Source organism: Arvicanthis niloticus, chromosome 1 (genome assembly GCF_011762505.2).
Source record: "Arvicanthis niloticus isolate mArvNil1 chromosome 1, mArvNil1.pat.X, whole genome shotgun sequence".
NCBI lineage: Eukaryota > Metazoa > Chordata > Mammalia > Rodentia > Muridae > Arvicanthis > Arvicanthis niloticus.
The window spans coordinates 87871521-87890640 of NC_047658.1; the positions used below are offsets into that span (position 1 = coordinate 87871521).

The 19120-nt window shown below is 37.4% G+C and overlaps 1 protein-coding gene across 3 annotated transcripts in view; it reads left to right on the forward strand.

The window, feature by feature from the left end:
- Positions 1–19120, forward strand: part of LOC117713553 (phospholipid-transporting ATPase ABCA3-like) — a 158744-nt gene that overhangs the window by 95448 nt on the left and 44176 nt on the right. For all 3 annotated transcript variants that reach the window (XM_076919006.1, XM_076919044.1, XM_076918994.1), the window contains 5 exons: positions 9509–9607; positions 10987–11158; positions 12536–12833; positions 17505–17751; positions 17894–18098. In XM_076919006.1, coding sequence (XP_076775121.1) covers positions 9509–9607; positions 10987–11158; positions 12536–12833; positions 17505–17751; positions 17894–18098 — 1021 coding nt within the window. The remainder of the gene's footprint in view (positions 1–9508; positions 9608–10986; positions 11159–12535; positions 12834–17504; positions 17752–17893; positions 18099–19120) is intronic.

The following is a 19120-nucleotide window of genomic DNA, read 5'->3' on the forward strand; positions in this document are numbered from 1 at the left end:
TCAGCCTCATATAGAAACACACACATACACACACGATAGCCGAAACAATCCTGAATAGTAAACTGCTGGAGGAATCACCATACCAGATTTCAAGTTGTATTACAGAGCTGTAGTAACAATAATAATAATAAGCTGCTAGTGGCATAAAAACAGAAAGGTTGACCAATAGAATCAACTTGAAAACTCACACACACCTATGACACCTAATTTTTTTAAAGGAAGCCTAAAATATACACTGGGGGAAAGGTCTCTTAAACAAATGATTGTGGTCATACTGGATGTCTCAATGTAGAATAATGCAAATGGATAAACATCTATTGCCCTCCTCAAAACTCAACTCCAAATGGATCAAGGATCTCAACATAAGACCGTATATCCTTGAATATGATAGAAGAGAAAGTGAATAATGGGCTTGAATTTGTTGGCAAAGGAAATTACTTTCTGAACAGAACACCAATAGCACAGGTGGTAGGCTTCATGACACTGGAAAAACTCCTGTACAACAAATGATACTATCATTTGGGCAAAACAGCTGAAATCAATTTACCAACTACACATCCAAAGAATAGTATCTAAAATACAATGTTTTTTTTTTACTTTTAAAACTGGACATCAAGAATACAGCACAAAGATGTGCTACAGGAAGTAATCGGAGAGTTCTCAAAAGGTGAGAGTCAAACGACTGAGAAACAGTCAAAGAGATGCTAGCATCCTTAGCCATCAGGGAAATGTAAATTAAGAATATTTTGAGGGCTTTTGGACAGGGAGAGCTTGGGGGACAATATGTAGCTAACAAGAGTGCCCTGGGTTAAATGGCAGACCCACCAGGATTCACCACTAGAGGAGTTAAATTTAGTATAGCTTACAAAATTAGGATGCTAGTTGCTGCGCCCAGCGATTGAGTTACCTGTTGATTCTGAACTAAGTTTATGTGTTTTCCTTCACACACGACTCAACTGGGTTCCAGGGAGACAGGTTTTCCTTCCGCACCGGGAGCTGATCCTGTGCCACAGCTCTCCATACTCAGGTACTGACAGGAGAAAGCTGATCTCCCAAGAGTACTGGCACACCTGAGAACACAAGTAACACCACCACATCTGTTCAAATTCCTGGCCCAAGAGGGACCCACTCAGAGTCATCAGGACACAGGAACCAAGGAACAGCCAGGGACATGATCCTTCCAGTTTCTGTCTGCACCCTGGAGCTGACTCTGCCATGTGTAGCGGAGGACTGCCTTATCTGGCATCAGTGGGAGGACAGGCACTTGTTCCATTGGAGGCTTGTTGCCCCAGCAAAGGGGGATACTAGAGGAGTGAGGTAGGAGTGGGTGACTGGGTAGGGGAGCACCCTCTTAGAGGCAAAGTGGGGATGGAGTTGGAGGGAGGTTGCAGAGAGGATACTAGGAAGGGAGAAATTTGGAATGTAAATAAATAAAATAATAATGAAAAAATAAAAAAATTTAAAAGAAAATACAAAGAATTAGTGAAACAAAAAATTGATTCTCTGAGAAAAATCAATTAAGATTGACAAACCCTATCCAAATTAACTAAAAGGCAAAGATAGAATATCCAAATTAACAAAATTAGAGTTTAAAATGGGAGCATAACAGACACTAAGGAAGTCCAGAGAATCATTAAAAAAAAATAAATAACTAAATAACTAAATGAATTAAAAACCTGTATCCAACCAAATTGGAAAATCTAAAAGAAATGGCTAATTGTCTCAGTATAAACCTCTTACCAGAGTTAAATCAAGATCAGATAAGCAATTTTAATAAACCTTTATTCTGTAATGAAACAGAAGCAGTAATGAAAAGTCTTCCAACTGAGGAAGAATTGTAAGAACCACAAGAGTCAAGGACACCAGAAGAACACAACCTACAAAATCAACTAAGGAGGGCTCTTGGGCTCACAGGGACTGAAGCAGCAATCACAGAGCCTGCATGGATCTGCACCAGGTCATCTGTAAATGTTGATTGTTAGCTTGATGTTTTTGTGGGTCTTCTGACAGTGGAAGTGAGAGTGTCTCTGACTCTTTTGCCTGCCCTTGGGATCCTTTGCCTCCTGGTGGGTTACCTTACCCAACCCTACTATGAGAGTTTGTGCCTTGTGTTTTATTATTATTATTATTATTATTATTATTATTATTATTATTATTATTATTACTATTATTGTTATTGTTATCCTTTTTTACAGTCCAGTCTTTATCCCCCTCCCATTCCTCCCTCTGACTGTTCCTCATCCCATACTTCCTCCCCGTCCCTGACTCCAAGATGATGACCCCTTTCTAGCTCCACCCCACCAGGCCTCCCCACTCCCTGAGGCTTCCAGTCTCTTGAGGGTTAGGTGCATCTTCTCTGATTGAACCCAGACCTGGTAGTCCCCTGCTGTATAACTGTTGGAGGCCTCATATCATCTGGTGTATGCTGCCTGGTTGGTGGCTCAGTGTCTGAGAGATCTCTGGAGTCCAGGTTAGTTAAGACTGCTGGTTTTCCTCCTAACCTTCCAGCTTTTCCCTAATTGAACTACAGGGGTCCCTGACTTCTGTTCATTGGTTGGGTATAAGTATCTGATTCTGTTTGAGTCAGCTGTTTATTGGGCCTCTTTGGGGGGTAGTCATGCTAGGCTGCTATTTGTAAGCACACCATAGTATCAGTAATAATGTCAGGCCTTGGAGCATCCCCTTGAGATGGATCCAAATTTGGGCCTGTCACTGAACCTCCTTTAACCTCGGGCTCTACTCCATTTTTGTCCCTGCAATTCTTTCAGACAGGAACAATTCTGGGTCAGAGTTTGACTGTGGGATGGCAACCCTATCCCTCCACTTAATGTTCAGTCTTTCTACTGGAGATGGACTCTACAAGTTCCCTCTCCGCACCGTAGAGCATTTCATCTAAGGTCCTTCCATTTGAGTCCTGAGAGTCTCTCACCTCCCAGGTCTCTGGGACATTCTAGAGGATCCCCCAACCTTCTACTTCCTGAGGTTGCCTGTTTCTGTTCTTTCTGCTGGCTCTCGGGGCTTCACTCCTATTCCCCCTTCCCAATACCTGATCATGTTCTCCTTTTCCCCCTCCCTATACCCTTTCCCACCCAGATATCTCCCTCACTCTGCTCTCCCCCCACACTCCTGTAATTGCTTTCTTCTCCCTCCCAAGTGGGATTGAGGCGTCCTCACTTGGATCCTTCACCTTGTGAACCTTCTTGAGTTCTGTGGATTGTATCCTGAGTATTCTGTACTTTTTTGGCTAGTGAGTATATACCATGCATGTCCTTTTGGGTCTGAGTTACTTCACTCAGGATGATATTTTCTAGTTCCATCCATTTGCCTGCAAAACTCAGAATGTCCTTGTTCTTAATAGCTGAGTAGTATTCCATTGTGTAAATGAACCACATTTTCTGTATCCATTCTCTAGTTGTGGGACATCTGGGTTGTTTCCAGCTTCTGACTATCACAAATAAGGCTGCTATGAATATAGTAAAGCACATGCCTCTATGGCATGGTGGGGCATCTTTTGGGTATATGCCCAAAAGTGGTATACCTGGGTCTTGAGGTAGATCTGTTTCCTATTTTTTGAGGAACCTCCAGATTGATTTCCAGAGTGGTTGTACCAGTTTGCAGTCCCACCAGCAATGAAGGAGTGTTCCCCTTTCTGCACATCCACACCAACATGTGTTGTCACCTGAGTTATTTGTTCTTAGCCATTGTGATTGTTGTAAGGTGGAATCTCAGAGTCATTTTGATTTGCATTTCCCTGATCACCAAGGACTTTGAACATTTCTTCAAATGCTTCTCAGCCACTTGAGATTCCTCTGTTGTGAATTCTCTGTTTAGTTGTATACCCCAATTTTTGGTTGGGTTATTTGCCTTTTCATAGTTAACTTTTTGAATTCTTTATATATTTTGGATATTAGGCCTCTATAGGATGTGAGATTAGTGAAGATTTTTTTCCCAATCTACAGCTTGCCAATTTGTCCTATTGATAGTGTCCTTACAGAAGCTTTCCAGTTTCATGAGGTGCCATTTATCAATTCTTGATCTTAGAGCCTGAGCCATTGGAGTTCTGTTTAGGAACTATTCCCCCTGTGCCAGTAAGTTCAAGGCTTTTTCCCACTTTCTCTTCTATTAGATTCAGTGTATCTGGTTTTATGTTGAGGTCCTTGATCCACTTGGACTTGAGCTTTGTGCAAGGTGACAAATATGGTTTTCATCTTTCTACATACAGATTTCCAGTTAGACCAGCAACATTTATTGAAGATACTTTCTTTTTTTTCCATTGTACATTTTTGACTTGTCAAAGATCAAGTGTCCATAAGTGTGTGGATTTATTTCTGGGTCTTCAATTCTATCCCATTGATTAATATGTTTGTCTCTGTTCTAATATCATGAAGTTTTTATCACTATTACTCTGCAGTATAGCTTGAGGTCAGGGATGATGGTTCCCCCAGTTCTTTTATTGTTAAGAATTGTTTTCACTGTTCTGGATTTTGTTGTTGTTTTTCCAGTTGAATTTGAGAATTGCTCTTTCCATGTCTTTGAAGAATTGTGTTGATAGGGATTGTGTTGAATCTGTAGATTGCCTTTGATAGGATGGCCATTTTTACTATCTTAATTCTACCAATCCATGAGCATGGAATATTTCTCCATCTTCTGAGGTCTTCTTTGATTTCATTCCTGAGAAACTTGAAATTCTTCTTATACAGATCTTTTACTTGCTTGGTTAGAGGCACACCAAGATATTTTATATTATTTGTGACTATTGTGAAGGGAGTTGTTTCCCTAACTTCTCTCCCAGCCCATTTATCATTTGTATAAAGGAAGGCTACTGATTTATTTGAGTTAATTTTATATCCAGCCACTTTGCTGAAGTTGTTTATCAGCTGTAGAAGTTCTCTGGTAGAATTTTGGGGGTTGCTTATGTATACTATCATATCTTCTGCAAATTTTGCCATGTTTGATTGATATCCCTAGGAGGCCTGCTCTTTTCTTAAGGGAAACAGGGGAGGAGTGGCTCTAGGGATGAGAGGAGATGGAAGAGGGTGTGAAGAGTAATGGGAGGAGAAAAGTGTGATCAGGAGGCAATATAAAAGAGAAAAATAAAAACTGTATAAAAATAAAGTCTCCCAACCAAAATAGCCCAGGGACAGATGGTTTTAAGGCTGAATCCTACTAAAATTTCAAAGGAGAATTAATGGCAATACTCCTAAAATTATTTCAAAGTAGAAAAAAAAAAGGAACATTGCTCAATTTGCTTTGCAAGGCCACAGTTATTCTGGTAGCTAACCAAACCGCATAAATACCCAATAAGAAAAAAAGAATTACAGACATTTCTTTTATGAACATAGATGCCAATATTCCCAATTAAATACTTGCAAACAGAATCCCAGAATGTATCAAGATCATCCAATCATGATCCACTAGGCTTCATCCCAGAAATTCAGAGATGGTTCAACACAGGTAAGTCAATAAATGTAATCCTACACATAAACAGACTGAAGGACAAAAGCTACTTGATCATCTTATTAGGAGCAAAAAATGCCTATGCCAGAATCCAACATTACTTCATGATAAAAGTGCTAGAGAGACTAAGCATATGAGGGACAGACCTCAACATAAGAAAATTTACAGCAAGTCCACAACCAATATCAAGCCAAATGGAGAAAAACCCAATGTATTTCCACTAAAATCAGGAATAAGACAAGGATGTCTGCTGTCTCTCTACCTATGGAATATAAGACTTGACTGTTTAGCTAGAGCAATAAGAACTGAAAAAAGATCAAAGATATAAATAGGAAAGGAAGAAGTCAAAGTAGTCTAATGTTCAGGTGATATGATTGTATACCAGTAAATGTCTACCACTGATAAACACTTTCAGCTTAGCAACAGGATATAAAATTAACATTACAAAAGTTAGTAACATCATTTATGCAAATAACAGACTTACTGAAAAAGAAATAAAGGGAAACAGCATCTTTCACAGTGGCCTCAAAAAATATATTGGAATAACTCTCACCAAGCAAGTGATAGATTTGTATAATAAAAAACTTTAAGACACTGAAGAAAGAAATTGAAGAAGGCACTAGAAGATGAAAAGATCTTTCATTCTCACAGACCAATGGAATTAATATTGTGAAAATGTCCATCCTTCCAAAAGCAGTCTACAGAAAAACCCTATGAATATTATTCATATTCTAAAAAAAAAAAAAAAACAAAGCCTTAAGCTTCATATGGAAATGCAAAAATCCAGGATAGCTAACACAATCTTGAATAATGGAAATATCAATACTCCACCTTTTAAGCTGTACTGTAGAGATATAGTAATTAAAAACAGTGTGGCACTGGCATAAAAACAGACTGACCAATGGAATAGAACTGAAGTTCTTGGCATAACTCTTCAAACCTATATACATTTTTTATGAAGAAGCCAGAAATATACACTGAAGAAAATATAGCATCTACAACAAATGGTTCTGGTCAAACTGAATAGATACATGTAGAAGAATGGAAGTCTAATACCCTGCACAAAACTATACTCCAAATGGATCAGAGACCTCAAAACCAGATGTACTGAATCTAATAGCAAACAGAATACATTGTAATTAATCAATACAGAGAGGACTTTTGATCAGGACCTCCATAGAGCATCCATTAAGGACAGCAATTAATAAATGGAACCTCAAATGACATCATCATTTAAACACAGAGGAAGCCTACAGAATGGCAAAATATATTTACCAGTCACTAGTATATACAAAGTATATACTAGTATAAACAAAAATCTTGATTATGGAAACAACTCAATTTTAAAATGGGGTTAGAACTAAACAGAGTTCTCAAAAGATGAAGTACAAATGGCTAAGAAGTACTTTAGAAATGTTCAAAATTCTTAGCCATAGGGAAATACAAATTAAAACTATTTTGAAATTTCATCTTACCATAGTCAGAAAGGCCAAGGTGAATAAATCAAATGACAGCACATGCTGGCAAGATTGTAAGGAAAGGGGAACATATATCCATGGCTGACAAGGGTGAAAATGCTTACAGCCACTGTGGAAGTCAGTGTGGAGGATTCTCAAAATCTTCCTGCAGAGATACTTGTTCATACGTGTTTATTATTGCTCTATTCATAACAGCAAGAAACTGAAATCATCCTAGATATCCATCAGCTAATGAATGGATAGTCAAAGTGTGGTACATTTACACAGTGGAGTTATTCAGATGTTAAGAGAATAAAATTATGAAATTTATTGGAGCTATAAACAACCATCCCAAGGAACATAACTCAGACCCAGAAAGACAAATATTGCATGGTTTCTCTTATATGTAGATGTTAACATTTAAGCCTTTGATGTTTCATTTAGAATACCCACAGAGGCTAAGTATCTAATAAGAAACCAAAGGAGATGAGGAGGATCTTTCAAGAAAGTGGAAATAGAATATAGAATTGCAAAGTAATAATGCGGAAACTAGAAAAGGATTAAATAGGGGAAGGCAGGATAAACAAGGAATTATACAGAAGGGAAACTAATAATAAAGGTCTTTAGAAACTAAAATGCATACATGAATTAAAGAAATTTAAATGGAGTTACTATATAATAGGGGAAACAATGTGCCAGCTAGGCATTTATGATAGAAGTAAAACACCTATTACCAGAAGTGGATTACATCTTATTGAGCCATTGACCAAAGGGGTCCCATAGCCTTTCCTCCAAAGCATTGCAGGCTTTTGCTAATGATATTTGATACTATTCACAACCTGACAGTAAGCCCTATTGTTGAAGACACCATTTATGTCATTGAGCATGGAGAAATCAAGTTAGTGCCCAACTAGAAACTTAAATTATAACAGTAACCTGACTGTAAGATATACCCACTGATGCACTAGTGGCACAAATGTTACAGGAGCAATCAACCACTTTTTTTTTTATTGGATTCAAGGTCCATTTCATGAGATGGAGCCCATACCTGACACTACTAAAGTGCATGAGATGGAGCCCATACCTGACACTACTAAAGTGCATGAGATGGAGCCCATACCTGACACTACTAAAGTGGTCAAAAACCTGTGATTAGATAGGTCATGGTCCCAAGGGGGAAGCCTACTACCATTATTTTGCTAAATGAAATTAGTAGTAAAATGTTTCCTAATAACATATTGCTAGACTAATGGATCAATACCGCACTCAACCTTCATCAGAAAAGTTTCTTGCACTAGATGGTAAATAGCCACAGCTGGCCAGTGGAGAGAGTGAAAAACTTTGGAACACTCAGCCCTAAATGAGATGTCTTCACCAAAGTCTTCTACTCAAGAATAAGGAGTTAGAAAGATTATAAGAACCAGAGGGAATGAATGACTCAAGGGAACAGTTTCTTCCATATACAACAGGACTAATTTACATATGAACTCACAGAACCTATAGCAACATGCATAAGACCTACCCAAGTGTAAACCAGACAAAATCCCTGTACATAAAATGGGCACAAAAAAATTCCGCTCCTAACCAAGAAGCTATTTGCAATTGGTAATTGCTAGGAGACAGAAAATCAGTTTTCAACAATGAAGTCACATTGAGTGTATCAACTACACTTCAGGGCAAACCCCATGTTGACCAACACAAGACTGACTCCATGGTTTTGTGTGTTTTCTGTTTGTTCGTTTGCTTGCTTGTTTGACTTGATGATTTTTATGAAAAGAGTTCTTTTTTGCATCTTTAAAATATACTTTTTGGCCGGGCAGTGGTGGCGCACGCCTTTAATCCCAGCACTTGGGAGGCTAAGACAGGTGGATTTCTGAGTTCGAGGCCAGCCTGGTCTACAAAGTGAGTTCCAGGACAGCCAGGGCTACACAGAGAAACCCTGTCTCGAAAAACCAAGTGTGTGTGTGTGTGTGTGTGTGTGTGTGTGTGTGTGTGTGTCTTTATAACTTTCACACTTTTTGATGCAAGGGGTTTTTTTGTAAAGTAGATTCATTACTGTCTAGATTTTATTGCTTCATTATTAGATTAAAGCTGTGCATTTTGTCAAAAAAAATAAAGATCTGCTTTTCTCCATGAGATATATTGGGGAGATATGTGGTAAAATCATCATATGGTATATAATTTTAATGACTTTAATGTTATATTTGTCATTCTCCATTGTAATGTACCAACTCCTTGTATTTAACATAAAAGTCTTCTGAAATTTCCTAGCTATTTTCTTTTTTAAAAAAGAATTTATTTATTTATTTATTTATTTATTTATTTATTTATTTATTTATTTATTGTTGCAATGCCAAAGATTGAATTTAAGGTCTTATGCATACTGGGAAAACACTCTTCTACTCTCCCTCATCCACAGTCATAAGAATTTTAAAAAGGGAAAAAATAATAGGAAAGAATACAGTTTAAAATACTAAATGGAGAAAACTGAAGCCCTTACATTTTATTCTGTTACTGAGAAATAAAATGAACAAAAAGTGTATAATTTAACCAGACCCAACACCCACTCTTCCTTCTTCCTTCTTTTTTCACAGATTTGAAACTTTGTTTACAGAGTTGGAAATGAGACAGAAAACACTAGGCATTGCCAACTTTGGAGCTTCAATCACTACAATGCAAGAAGTTTTCCTTAAGTGAGTTATAATAACCTGGAAAAAATTTCTACCCCCTAAACTTTTATGTTAATTTAAGAAAAAACTTTACTCTATTATAGCTGAAATAAAGTGTCACTACATTTTCAAATATGCTATTTTATAGCAATATATTTCCATGTATATTCAGCTGAGATATAAAGATGTTGAACAGGAATCTTAATACATTTTTTTCTTTTTTCTCAGAAATTCATGAGTGAATGCTGTATTTACATCATTTCCAGCCATATTCTCTCTCCTTCAACTCTTCCTGCCTGCTCTCAAATTTACAACCTTGTCTTTACTGTTTACAGATACACACACACACACACACACACACACACACACACACACATCCTATTGAGTTCATCTAGTGTTTCTCATATTTATATTAGGGATGACCACTCAGGATTGGATAACCTATTAAGGGCTCACTCATGGATGTAGTATCTTCCCTCTCTTATCAGCCACTGACTGAATATAGCTCTTTAAGAGTGGGACTTTGTGAGATTTCTCAAATCCACAAAGACTGGTGTAGTCATTATGTAGGACTAGTTTAGGCAGCCATAAATGTTAAAGTTTCATGGATGCAACTCCCTGTAGTATATAGAAGACACTGTAACACAGCAGATATCCTGTTCCTCTGTCTCTTACAGTTTTTCAAGTTTATTTTCTGTGCTGTTCCCTGAGCCTTAGATGTAGCAGTTGTATTATAGATGTATCAACTGAGGTTGGGCATTCCACAGTTGTTTTTTCTGCATTTCAACCAGTTGTACATATCTTTAATGGTCTTTATCTGCTGAAAAAAACTTCATTGATGAGGTTGAGAAGTACAGTTATCTGTGGTTATAAGGATAGGTATATAGAATGTAGTTGGAAATCATGGTTTGGGAAAATGGCTATAGTGAGTTCTCAAGTAATTGGCTAGGTTTTTAGAACAAGGCATGAATTCTCTCCTATCAAGCATACTTAAGTCCAATTAGACAGTTGTTGGTTGCCCTCAAGATATAAGTGCCACTATTGTACCCTTGGGGATATCTAACCAAGCTGATCATTATGCTTTGGAGGCTTTTACAGCTGCCTAGGACTATTGATTGCTTTTCTCCCTTGGCATCTTGAATACTTTTTTCTATTACTGTGAGAACTAATCCTTGGTAGGAGTCTTCCAGGTCAGTTCCAGCTCCATTTTCTAAATCCTATGTCCAAAGTATGTGGTATCCTTAGCTCTAGGGTTTCAAGTTCTGGGAAGCAGCCAAGAGCAATATCAATACTCTATATTGTTTTATTTTATAGACTGGCTTCATATTCTTGAAGCAAAATAATTTTAGACTATAATCAAAAGAAAATACTTTGTGCTCTTTTGTGTATCTATATATGTTTAGGGTCAATAAGCTGGCAGCTCCCCAAAGGAGTATTCAGACTATGCAACCCTATTACTTGACATACAAAAAGATGAGACAAGATGAGCAGCAGAATGTGAATATGCTCAGAAATTACAGCAAACCAAATTTTCCCTATTTGAGTGAAATTGCTACTGTTAAATTTAACACTGGGGTAAGCATATTACAATTTGTAATTTTTTATATATTTTATTTAAAATATGGTTATGTCAGGTTTCTCCTTCTCTTTCCTCTTTCTAGCCCCTAGCAAGTTCACTTTCACCAACTTCTTCCATGTCCCCTTCTACTGTCAAATTGATAGCATTTTTCCTTTGGTATATCATATTTTTTAATGTCTAAACTTAAAAGATGCTTCCAGTTTATCCAGCTAGAAATGAATTAATCTGTGGAACTTGAGCTGAGAGAAATGAGCTGTAGATAAAAATCCCAGCTGCTCCTCTCACCATTGTTATTTCTCAGAATCCCTTTTCTCAAGGTCTCATTAGAAACAATGAGAACTTTGTTCAATTGAACTTTGTTCAATTATAACCAAAAAAAAATTATAACTACCATGTTCAGAAGGCATTTGTTGATCAAGTAATACCTCTTTGAATAACATTATATGTGCCTGGAAAAACAAAATCATTTTATGAGGAGTATTCAAAGTAAAAGATAAAAGATTATATGGTAAATAAAATTCCAACATTTGTGTGTTTTGTTCATTTTGTTTTGAAACAGTGTCTCACTATGTATTCTTGGATGGCCAGGAGCAATCTGTATAAACCCAGGCTGGCCTCAAACAAAGAGATGCCTGCTTGGTTTTACCTCACAAGTACTGGGATTAAAGGCATGTGCTACTACACATAGCCTAATTTTCCGTTTTTTACTAAAAACATACTTTTTTTGTATCTCTCAAATATTTTTATTGGATATTTTATTTGCATTTCAGATGTAATCCGCTTTTCCCATTTACCCCCCACCCCCCACCCAGGAACCTCCATCCCATCACCCCTCCTCCTGCTTCTATAAGGATATGCCCCCACCCACCCTCCCACTCCCACCTCCCACCCAAGATTTTTCTCACATTGGGGCGTCCAGCCTCCACTGGACCAAGGACTTCCTCACCCACCTATGCCTGACAATGTCATCCTCCCCTACATATAGAGCTGGGGCCATGGTTCTCTCCCTATGTGCTCCCAGTCTGTCTTAATAAAGAGAATCTTGGGATTGGGGTATAACTCAGTGATCGAGTGCTTGCCTAGTATGTGTAAGAGTTTGATCCTAGCACTGCATTTCCCCACACACACACACACACAAAATGATCTTACGAGTTTTACTATAGTTAGAAGCCAGGTCTTAATGCTTTAAATTAATAGTGTACAAATAAATTATTTACTTTGATTTTACTGGGGTCAACTAAAAATTATTTGTATTACATTTTATAAACATATTTTGCATCATAGATTTTAAAGCATGATAAATGAGTTTCATCATGAGTATCCTTCTTGAATCTCTAATTATCAAAATACTATTTTTTTATTTCTCTTTATAGGTTCCACTTTACCGCCAACAATTTTATTCCATGTTTATAAAAAGAGCACTATTCATTAGCCGCAACTGGAAATTGATGTTTTTACAGATAGTGGTAGTTCTGGTTGTCACTACATATCTCTTGTTAGCTCTGCATTTAGACAATGATGATATACCTGAAAGGGAGCTGAATCTGAGTGACTATGGTAGAACCATTGTACCTTACTCAGTTTCAGGGAATTCTGACTTGGCTCTGAAGCTTATAAAAAACCTGAAGATTTTTCTAAAGTCAAAGAATCAAAGCTTAAAAAAAATAAAAGGTAAGATTTGTTTACAAAAAGAATCGACTACTACTCTATAAAGACCTACTTACCATTTGCAATGGATATAATTATGGTATTTAACTACTTATTTGTTTTTCATCCCACTAGTTACCAGTATCATAGAGGTAGCTAAATCAAAAGCAAAATATACACTTAGACACAACTGTCCACAAGTTAGTCATAGGTGAGGACTTTTTTGGGCTGAATGTGTCTCTGCAAATTTCATCACCCTTCATGGGGATGGGAAAGATGGGAAAGCTGCTGTGTGATTTAGCATTATAAGTTTTATTCTCATTGAAAGACTACTGTTATCTTCCAAAGCTCTCACACGATGAGTTGTTGGTTCCTCTATATGTGAAGAGCTCCAAACTCTGGAGACCCTTCCTCAAGCCTCAGGACATTGCGGCCACCCAAAGATCACAAGAAACCATACCTGGATGCAATCAGCAGAGGTTTATTAGGGAAAGAGCTGGCAGCCAGCGGTCTGACCAGGTACTTGCGCTGGAGTCAAGGTCCGACCTCCTCGGCCAGTCCTTGGAGGGTTTTAGAGGGAAAAACCACAAACCAGGGGAGTGGGAAGCGGGGCGAAGGGTTGTCAAGGATACAAAACATGAAAACAGTGGAACAATTCAGAGGTACTCACTCTAAATGATTAGTGTCATGTGGAAATCGCCCTGCATTCTTCTCAAAAATGTGGTTTTTACCATGCCATTGTGCCCTATCCTGCCATTTCAGATTACTATCTTTACCTTTTCTGGCTATAGGGCTATAGCCCCACCTAGGTGGTAGCATCTTTATCTGTAATCAGGAATGTCTTCCTGCCTTGGGTGAGGCTTGAGGAATGTAATCCAGCAAGTGTCCTTCACCTGGAATGTGAAGGCCTGAAATCTTATTTTCAGTTCCACGTTTTGTAAGGCGAAAAATCTACACATATTTCATAAAATGGCCTTTATAATTTTTCACTCTACATATGAAGGCTATCCTTTTTAAAAATTAGTCATTCTGTAAACCAGTGGCTGAAGAATTAATTGACTTCATAAGTAATTTCTGAAAATGATGTAGGTAATCGTTTTGTTCAATTGATATGCTCAACATGTACCCTTAGTAAGAACCATAAGTCAATATGTTCTCTGTATTTATTAATGCTAAAAACAAAGAGCTTAGTAAAATCCCAACTACAAGTGTCTTGTTTATTTGTAGGTAAGATTTTGAAATTCTAATTAAATTTAATTAATTTGATATTCTAATTAAATATAAACCAGCATAGGACCCAATTCTGTGATTGTTGTTCTTATACAAAGAAGAAAGTGGGAACTGGAAAGATGACTCAGCTGATAGAGCTCTTGATGCTTTTCCAGAGGACCCAAGTTCTTTGAAACCCCTCTATCAAGCTACTCAACTGTCTCCAGGAGATCAGATGCCATTTTCTGGCCACAGTAGATACACACCTGGCATATATATACATAGACACACATAATTTAAAGTTAAAGAAGAAGATAGATGTAAACATGGATGCAGAAAAGAAAGACCATGTGAGGACACAGACAAAACTGCTACCCAAAATGCAAGACAAAAGTATCAAAAGAAACCAAACCTCCCATCACTAACCTCACCCTTCTAGGCTTCAACTGGAAAATAAACTTCTGTTGCTTCAGTTATCCAATCCGTGAGATTTCTTATGGAAGCCTTATGGAAAATAAAGATACATTTTGGTACCAGGAAGTGAGTGCTGTATAGCATATACCCAAAAGTATGGAACTGACTCTTGAATAATGTAACAAGAGGCTTATAGAGTTTGAAAATGTATGTTAGAATTCTAGTTTTGAAAATGCTTTGGGGAGATACTAAAGATGATTCTGGTGAGTATGAATACAGAAAAGAAAAAGGCTTTAAAGAAAAATTTTGTCTTCAGAAGAGATTACCATGAAGTTAACATAGTTGAAATGTGAGCATTAAGGATGCTCTGATTAGATATCAAACAGTAATGAGGAGGCGCATGTTATTAAAATTAAAGGAAGGGGCAAATAGAGGATAGAGAGATGGCTATGTGATTAATAGCACTGAGTGCTCTTCCAAAGGACATACGTTATGTTCCCTTCACAAATACCTGTAACCTCAATTCCAGGGGATCCAATGCCTTCTTCAATGTCTCTGTGGTCACAAGGCATGCAAGAAGAGCATACAAATTCATACAGACAAAAAAAACCCAACCCATATACATTACATTTAAAATTAGAATAAATTCTAAAACATAAAAACACAGAAGCAAATAACTTGATTTAATTGTATTCTGCTACTTTGTGGAGAGTAGAACATGTGAATGATAAAGATATTTACCCAGCGAGAGTTCTCAACAAAGTGTTACAATTATGCTTTGCTTTGTCCTCACCACCTATAGTAGAATGTAAAAGAAAATAGATAAAATGAAAGATGAAATATTAAGCAAAAAGGAAAGATATAAAGAGAAAATTCTCACTATATCCATACTTTGAAAAGTAAAATTTGAGAAGATGTTCTGTAGAACTCACCAGTATGTTTGGACAATTTATTTAAAATACATGGTTATGTGACTCTTGTCTCAAAATATGACATCAAGGAAGGCTGCCGGGCTGATAGTATTCCATATAGCAACCATTCCGGCTTCAAATATGTATTTACATCAAAAAAAGAGAGGACCTGACAAAAGTGGTTGAGATGGTTGCAGAGCTCTTGTGGCCACCACATGAAGAGGGGTTTTAGGCCTAGAAACTAAAACTGGGTTAAGGCCAGGATACCATATATAGTACCAGGTACGTAAGAAGTAGGTCCACCACCAAGAATAGGGTAGGTAAAGGTATTTGATTATCACAGAAAGCAGAGCAACCAAAGTAGATTGCTCATTTTGGAATCAGAATATCTGTGGTATACCAAACAATATATATCTGTTGTGTCTTTCTTTTAAGGTTATAGTGTAATTGTATTTCTCCTTTCCATTTCCTTTTCTAAACTCTCCCATGTGTCCTGCCCCACTCTCCTTAAAATTCATGGCCTCTATTTTGACTCATTGTTATTACACACACACACACACGTATTTACATGAATTTGTAAATATAATCTACTCAGTCTATATAATGTACTTGTACTACATTTTCATGGCTGACAATTTGGCATTGGACAAACAATTGGTGTCCTCTTCCCTGCGGAGGGCCATTCTGAGCTTCACTCAGTTGCCTGTGGTTCTCCATGTAGAGCTGAGGCTTTGTGGGCTTTTCCTCACCCACTTTGGCATGCCATCCCAGTTCAGCTCATGTTTGGGCACATTGGTGAGGCTTTATGGATATATCTTCTGCTATTTCTAGGACACATAGTCTCACAGCAAACTCTCTGTTCCTCTAGGCCATACAATCTTTCCACCTCATCTTCTAAAATGTTCTCCAAGTCTTAGGTGTGGGAGTGCTTTGCAGATATATCTATTAGGACTAGGCTCCACAATGCTGCATTTTGATTGGCTATGGTTTCTGTAGGGCTCTTCATCCATTGAAAAAAGAAGTTTCCTTGATGAGGGTTGAAGACTACACTTAACTATGGGCATAAGGACAAATGTTTATAGATTGTTGTTAGGGATTATACTGGTTTAAAAATTAATGGTTGTAGATTATCCTCCAATGTGGGATTGTAATGGCCCAAGATTACAGAGGAAAGTCTAGGAGATCTTTAGTCCCAGATACCTCAGATGAGGACAAGAGACTGGCTCTCTCCCCTCGCCTAATCTAATGCCATGAGGCCATCTGCCCCACCATCAACTCTAGTAAGAATTTACTACCCTGACGGTTACCAGGCTTCACTCCTTGTTTGAACTATATCCATACTATGGATACATAAGGTGTATACCCCACCCCCACTCTTAGACCCTACAGCCCCTGAGTATGAAGCATCTTCCAACACCCCTGTCTTGGCCAATTGTACACGGCAAAACAAACCTTGCCCCAGAGACCCTGACCACCTCCACAGGGGCATAAATATGCCCCCCATTAAACAAAACCAGTTCTCTGAAACTGTTCCTAGATGTGTATTCTTTGCCTATGTACTCATCACTGACCAAGATCCTTCCTGCAACTGGCTAAACTTTCCTCTCTCTGGTGGACAAGGGGCCTAGCTACCCCAAGGGAGAGAAGTAGACACAGGCCAGCAGCTTACACCCAACATGACTGTAAGAGGACCTCCAGTAGTTATAGGCCAGTTCTAAAATTTATACAGGAATGCAGTCAAAAGCAACTCTTTAAAATAACAAACTATGCTTAGTCTTGACAGTTAAGAAAAATATATTCTTAAACTAGCCATAGTGCTGCATACATTTAATTCCAGCACTTGGGAGAAGCAGGTAGATATCTGTGAGTTTGAGACTAGCCTAGTCTACATAGAAAGTTTAAGGACAGCCAGCGATACATAGAGAAAGCCTGTCTCAAAAAAAATATATTCTTAATATATGATTGGGTTATGAATTACACAGTGAGATCATTGTAAGATTAATGATGGAGTAAAATTATTGAAGAAAAACATCTATTGCCAGAATTTGGAAAGCAAAATGGTAAGTGGAAAAATAAACCCCATAACTTTTTAAAAACCATTCTTTCTAATGTAGGTTCTAGGTACATGTTGACTCACTGATATTTTCTTTTTTTATTCTAGGTGATATGAATGATTACATATTAGAAAATAAAGATTGTCGTACCTTCTGCATTATTGCACTTTCTATTAAAGTTGAGAGAAACAAAACAGTGATCACTATTTACTTCAATAATGAAGCATACCACTCACCTCCAATATCCCTGTCAATATTAGACAGCATTCTTTTTATGGTACTTTCTGGTCCTAATGCTTCCATTACTGTCTTCAATAAGCCTCAACCTCTCCCTCGTTATGGTTCGAACAAAGTGTATGTATAATTTTCCTTTTTATCTGAAACTGAATCGTAACAAACCTTTCTTGATTAACCATATATATTTGAAAATGGCTAACATCAGTATTTTCTATCTATATTTCATAGTTTATTTCACATTTTATTTCTTCTTCTTTAGGCCTGTAAATGGATTACAAATAGTGCAATGTTTAGCTTTTGGCATTTCTGTGGTGGTCGGGTCTTTTAGTATCCAGACAGTGACTGAAAGAATCAGTCAAGCCAAGCATATCCAGTTACTGTCTGGGGTCTGTGTGTATACTTACTGGCTCTCTGCCTTGTTGTGTGACCTCATCATCTTCTTCATTGCCTGCTGTGTATTACTGGTGAGTATCAGCTGGAAATGCATGAAGCATCCTTTTCCCTCTGTGGTCCATACTAATTTCTACAAAAATGATTATATCCTAAAATGAAATTTGTCAATTTGAAACTCCACTAACTCACTGCCCTAGAGATTTGCTGTAGACTGTCATTAAGGACATGTTCTGCCCCACATTCTTTCACTGAAGAGAACCATTTTCTTTGAAAAATCTCCCTTGAGTATGCTGTCATGTATTCGCTCACTAATATGTCCTGTCCAAAATCTGCTCTAAAACCTTTTAACTTGTGCTGACAAGTTAATTATAGCTAGGACAATGCCTACTCAGTCCTAGTGTGCCCATTGAGAAAATTGGGGCTGAACCACATAGTTCATATTCAAGATCTAAGGTCATCTTCTATTGCTATTGATCTTCCATACTTAAATTCCATGCTCTACATAGCCAAGCTTCAAAGCAAAACTAGTTTTGACTTGGAAGTCATTTTGAAAAACTGAGAAAGGAATCTATAGAGTGCATATGTAGGAGTATATACCATCTGCTAATTATTTTACAGGTTAGTAAACAATAACAACTGTTATTTTCTGGGCATATTTTAGATAAATAATATACAAAAGGTACATAGTTACAGGGAATAAAATATGGATAAAGGGGTAAATTTATTTTTATATAAGTGTTGAAAACAAAATATTATGAATAAAATATTGTTTCAGTCCTCACAAAGTCTATTATTTCTCCATTGGCACAGAACTGGAAATAAAGTATACCAACTACTATTATGAAAGATAAACTAATAATTCCCACAGACTGTACTGTGAAATGATAACTAATTTTTGAAGAAAAAAGAGACATAAACTTTTTTGCCAGTTTGGTTCCCACAAGACAATTCATATTTTTTGCAGAGGAGCCCAGGAACTGGTTCTGAAGATAGAGTCTGGATCTCACCAACTGTAAAAGCTGCTTACCTACCAGACCAGAACCCAGGATTAGTGGTAGTGTGAGAAGCAAATATTGTATATTACACAGAGATG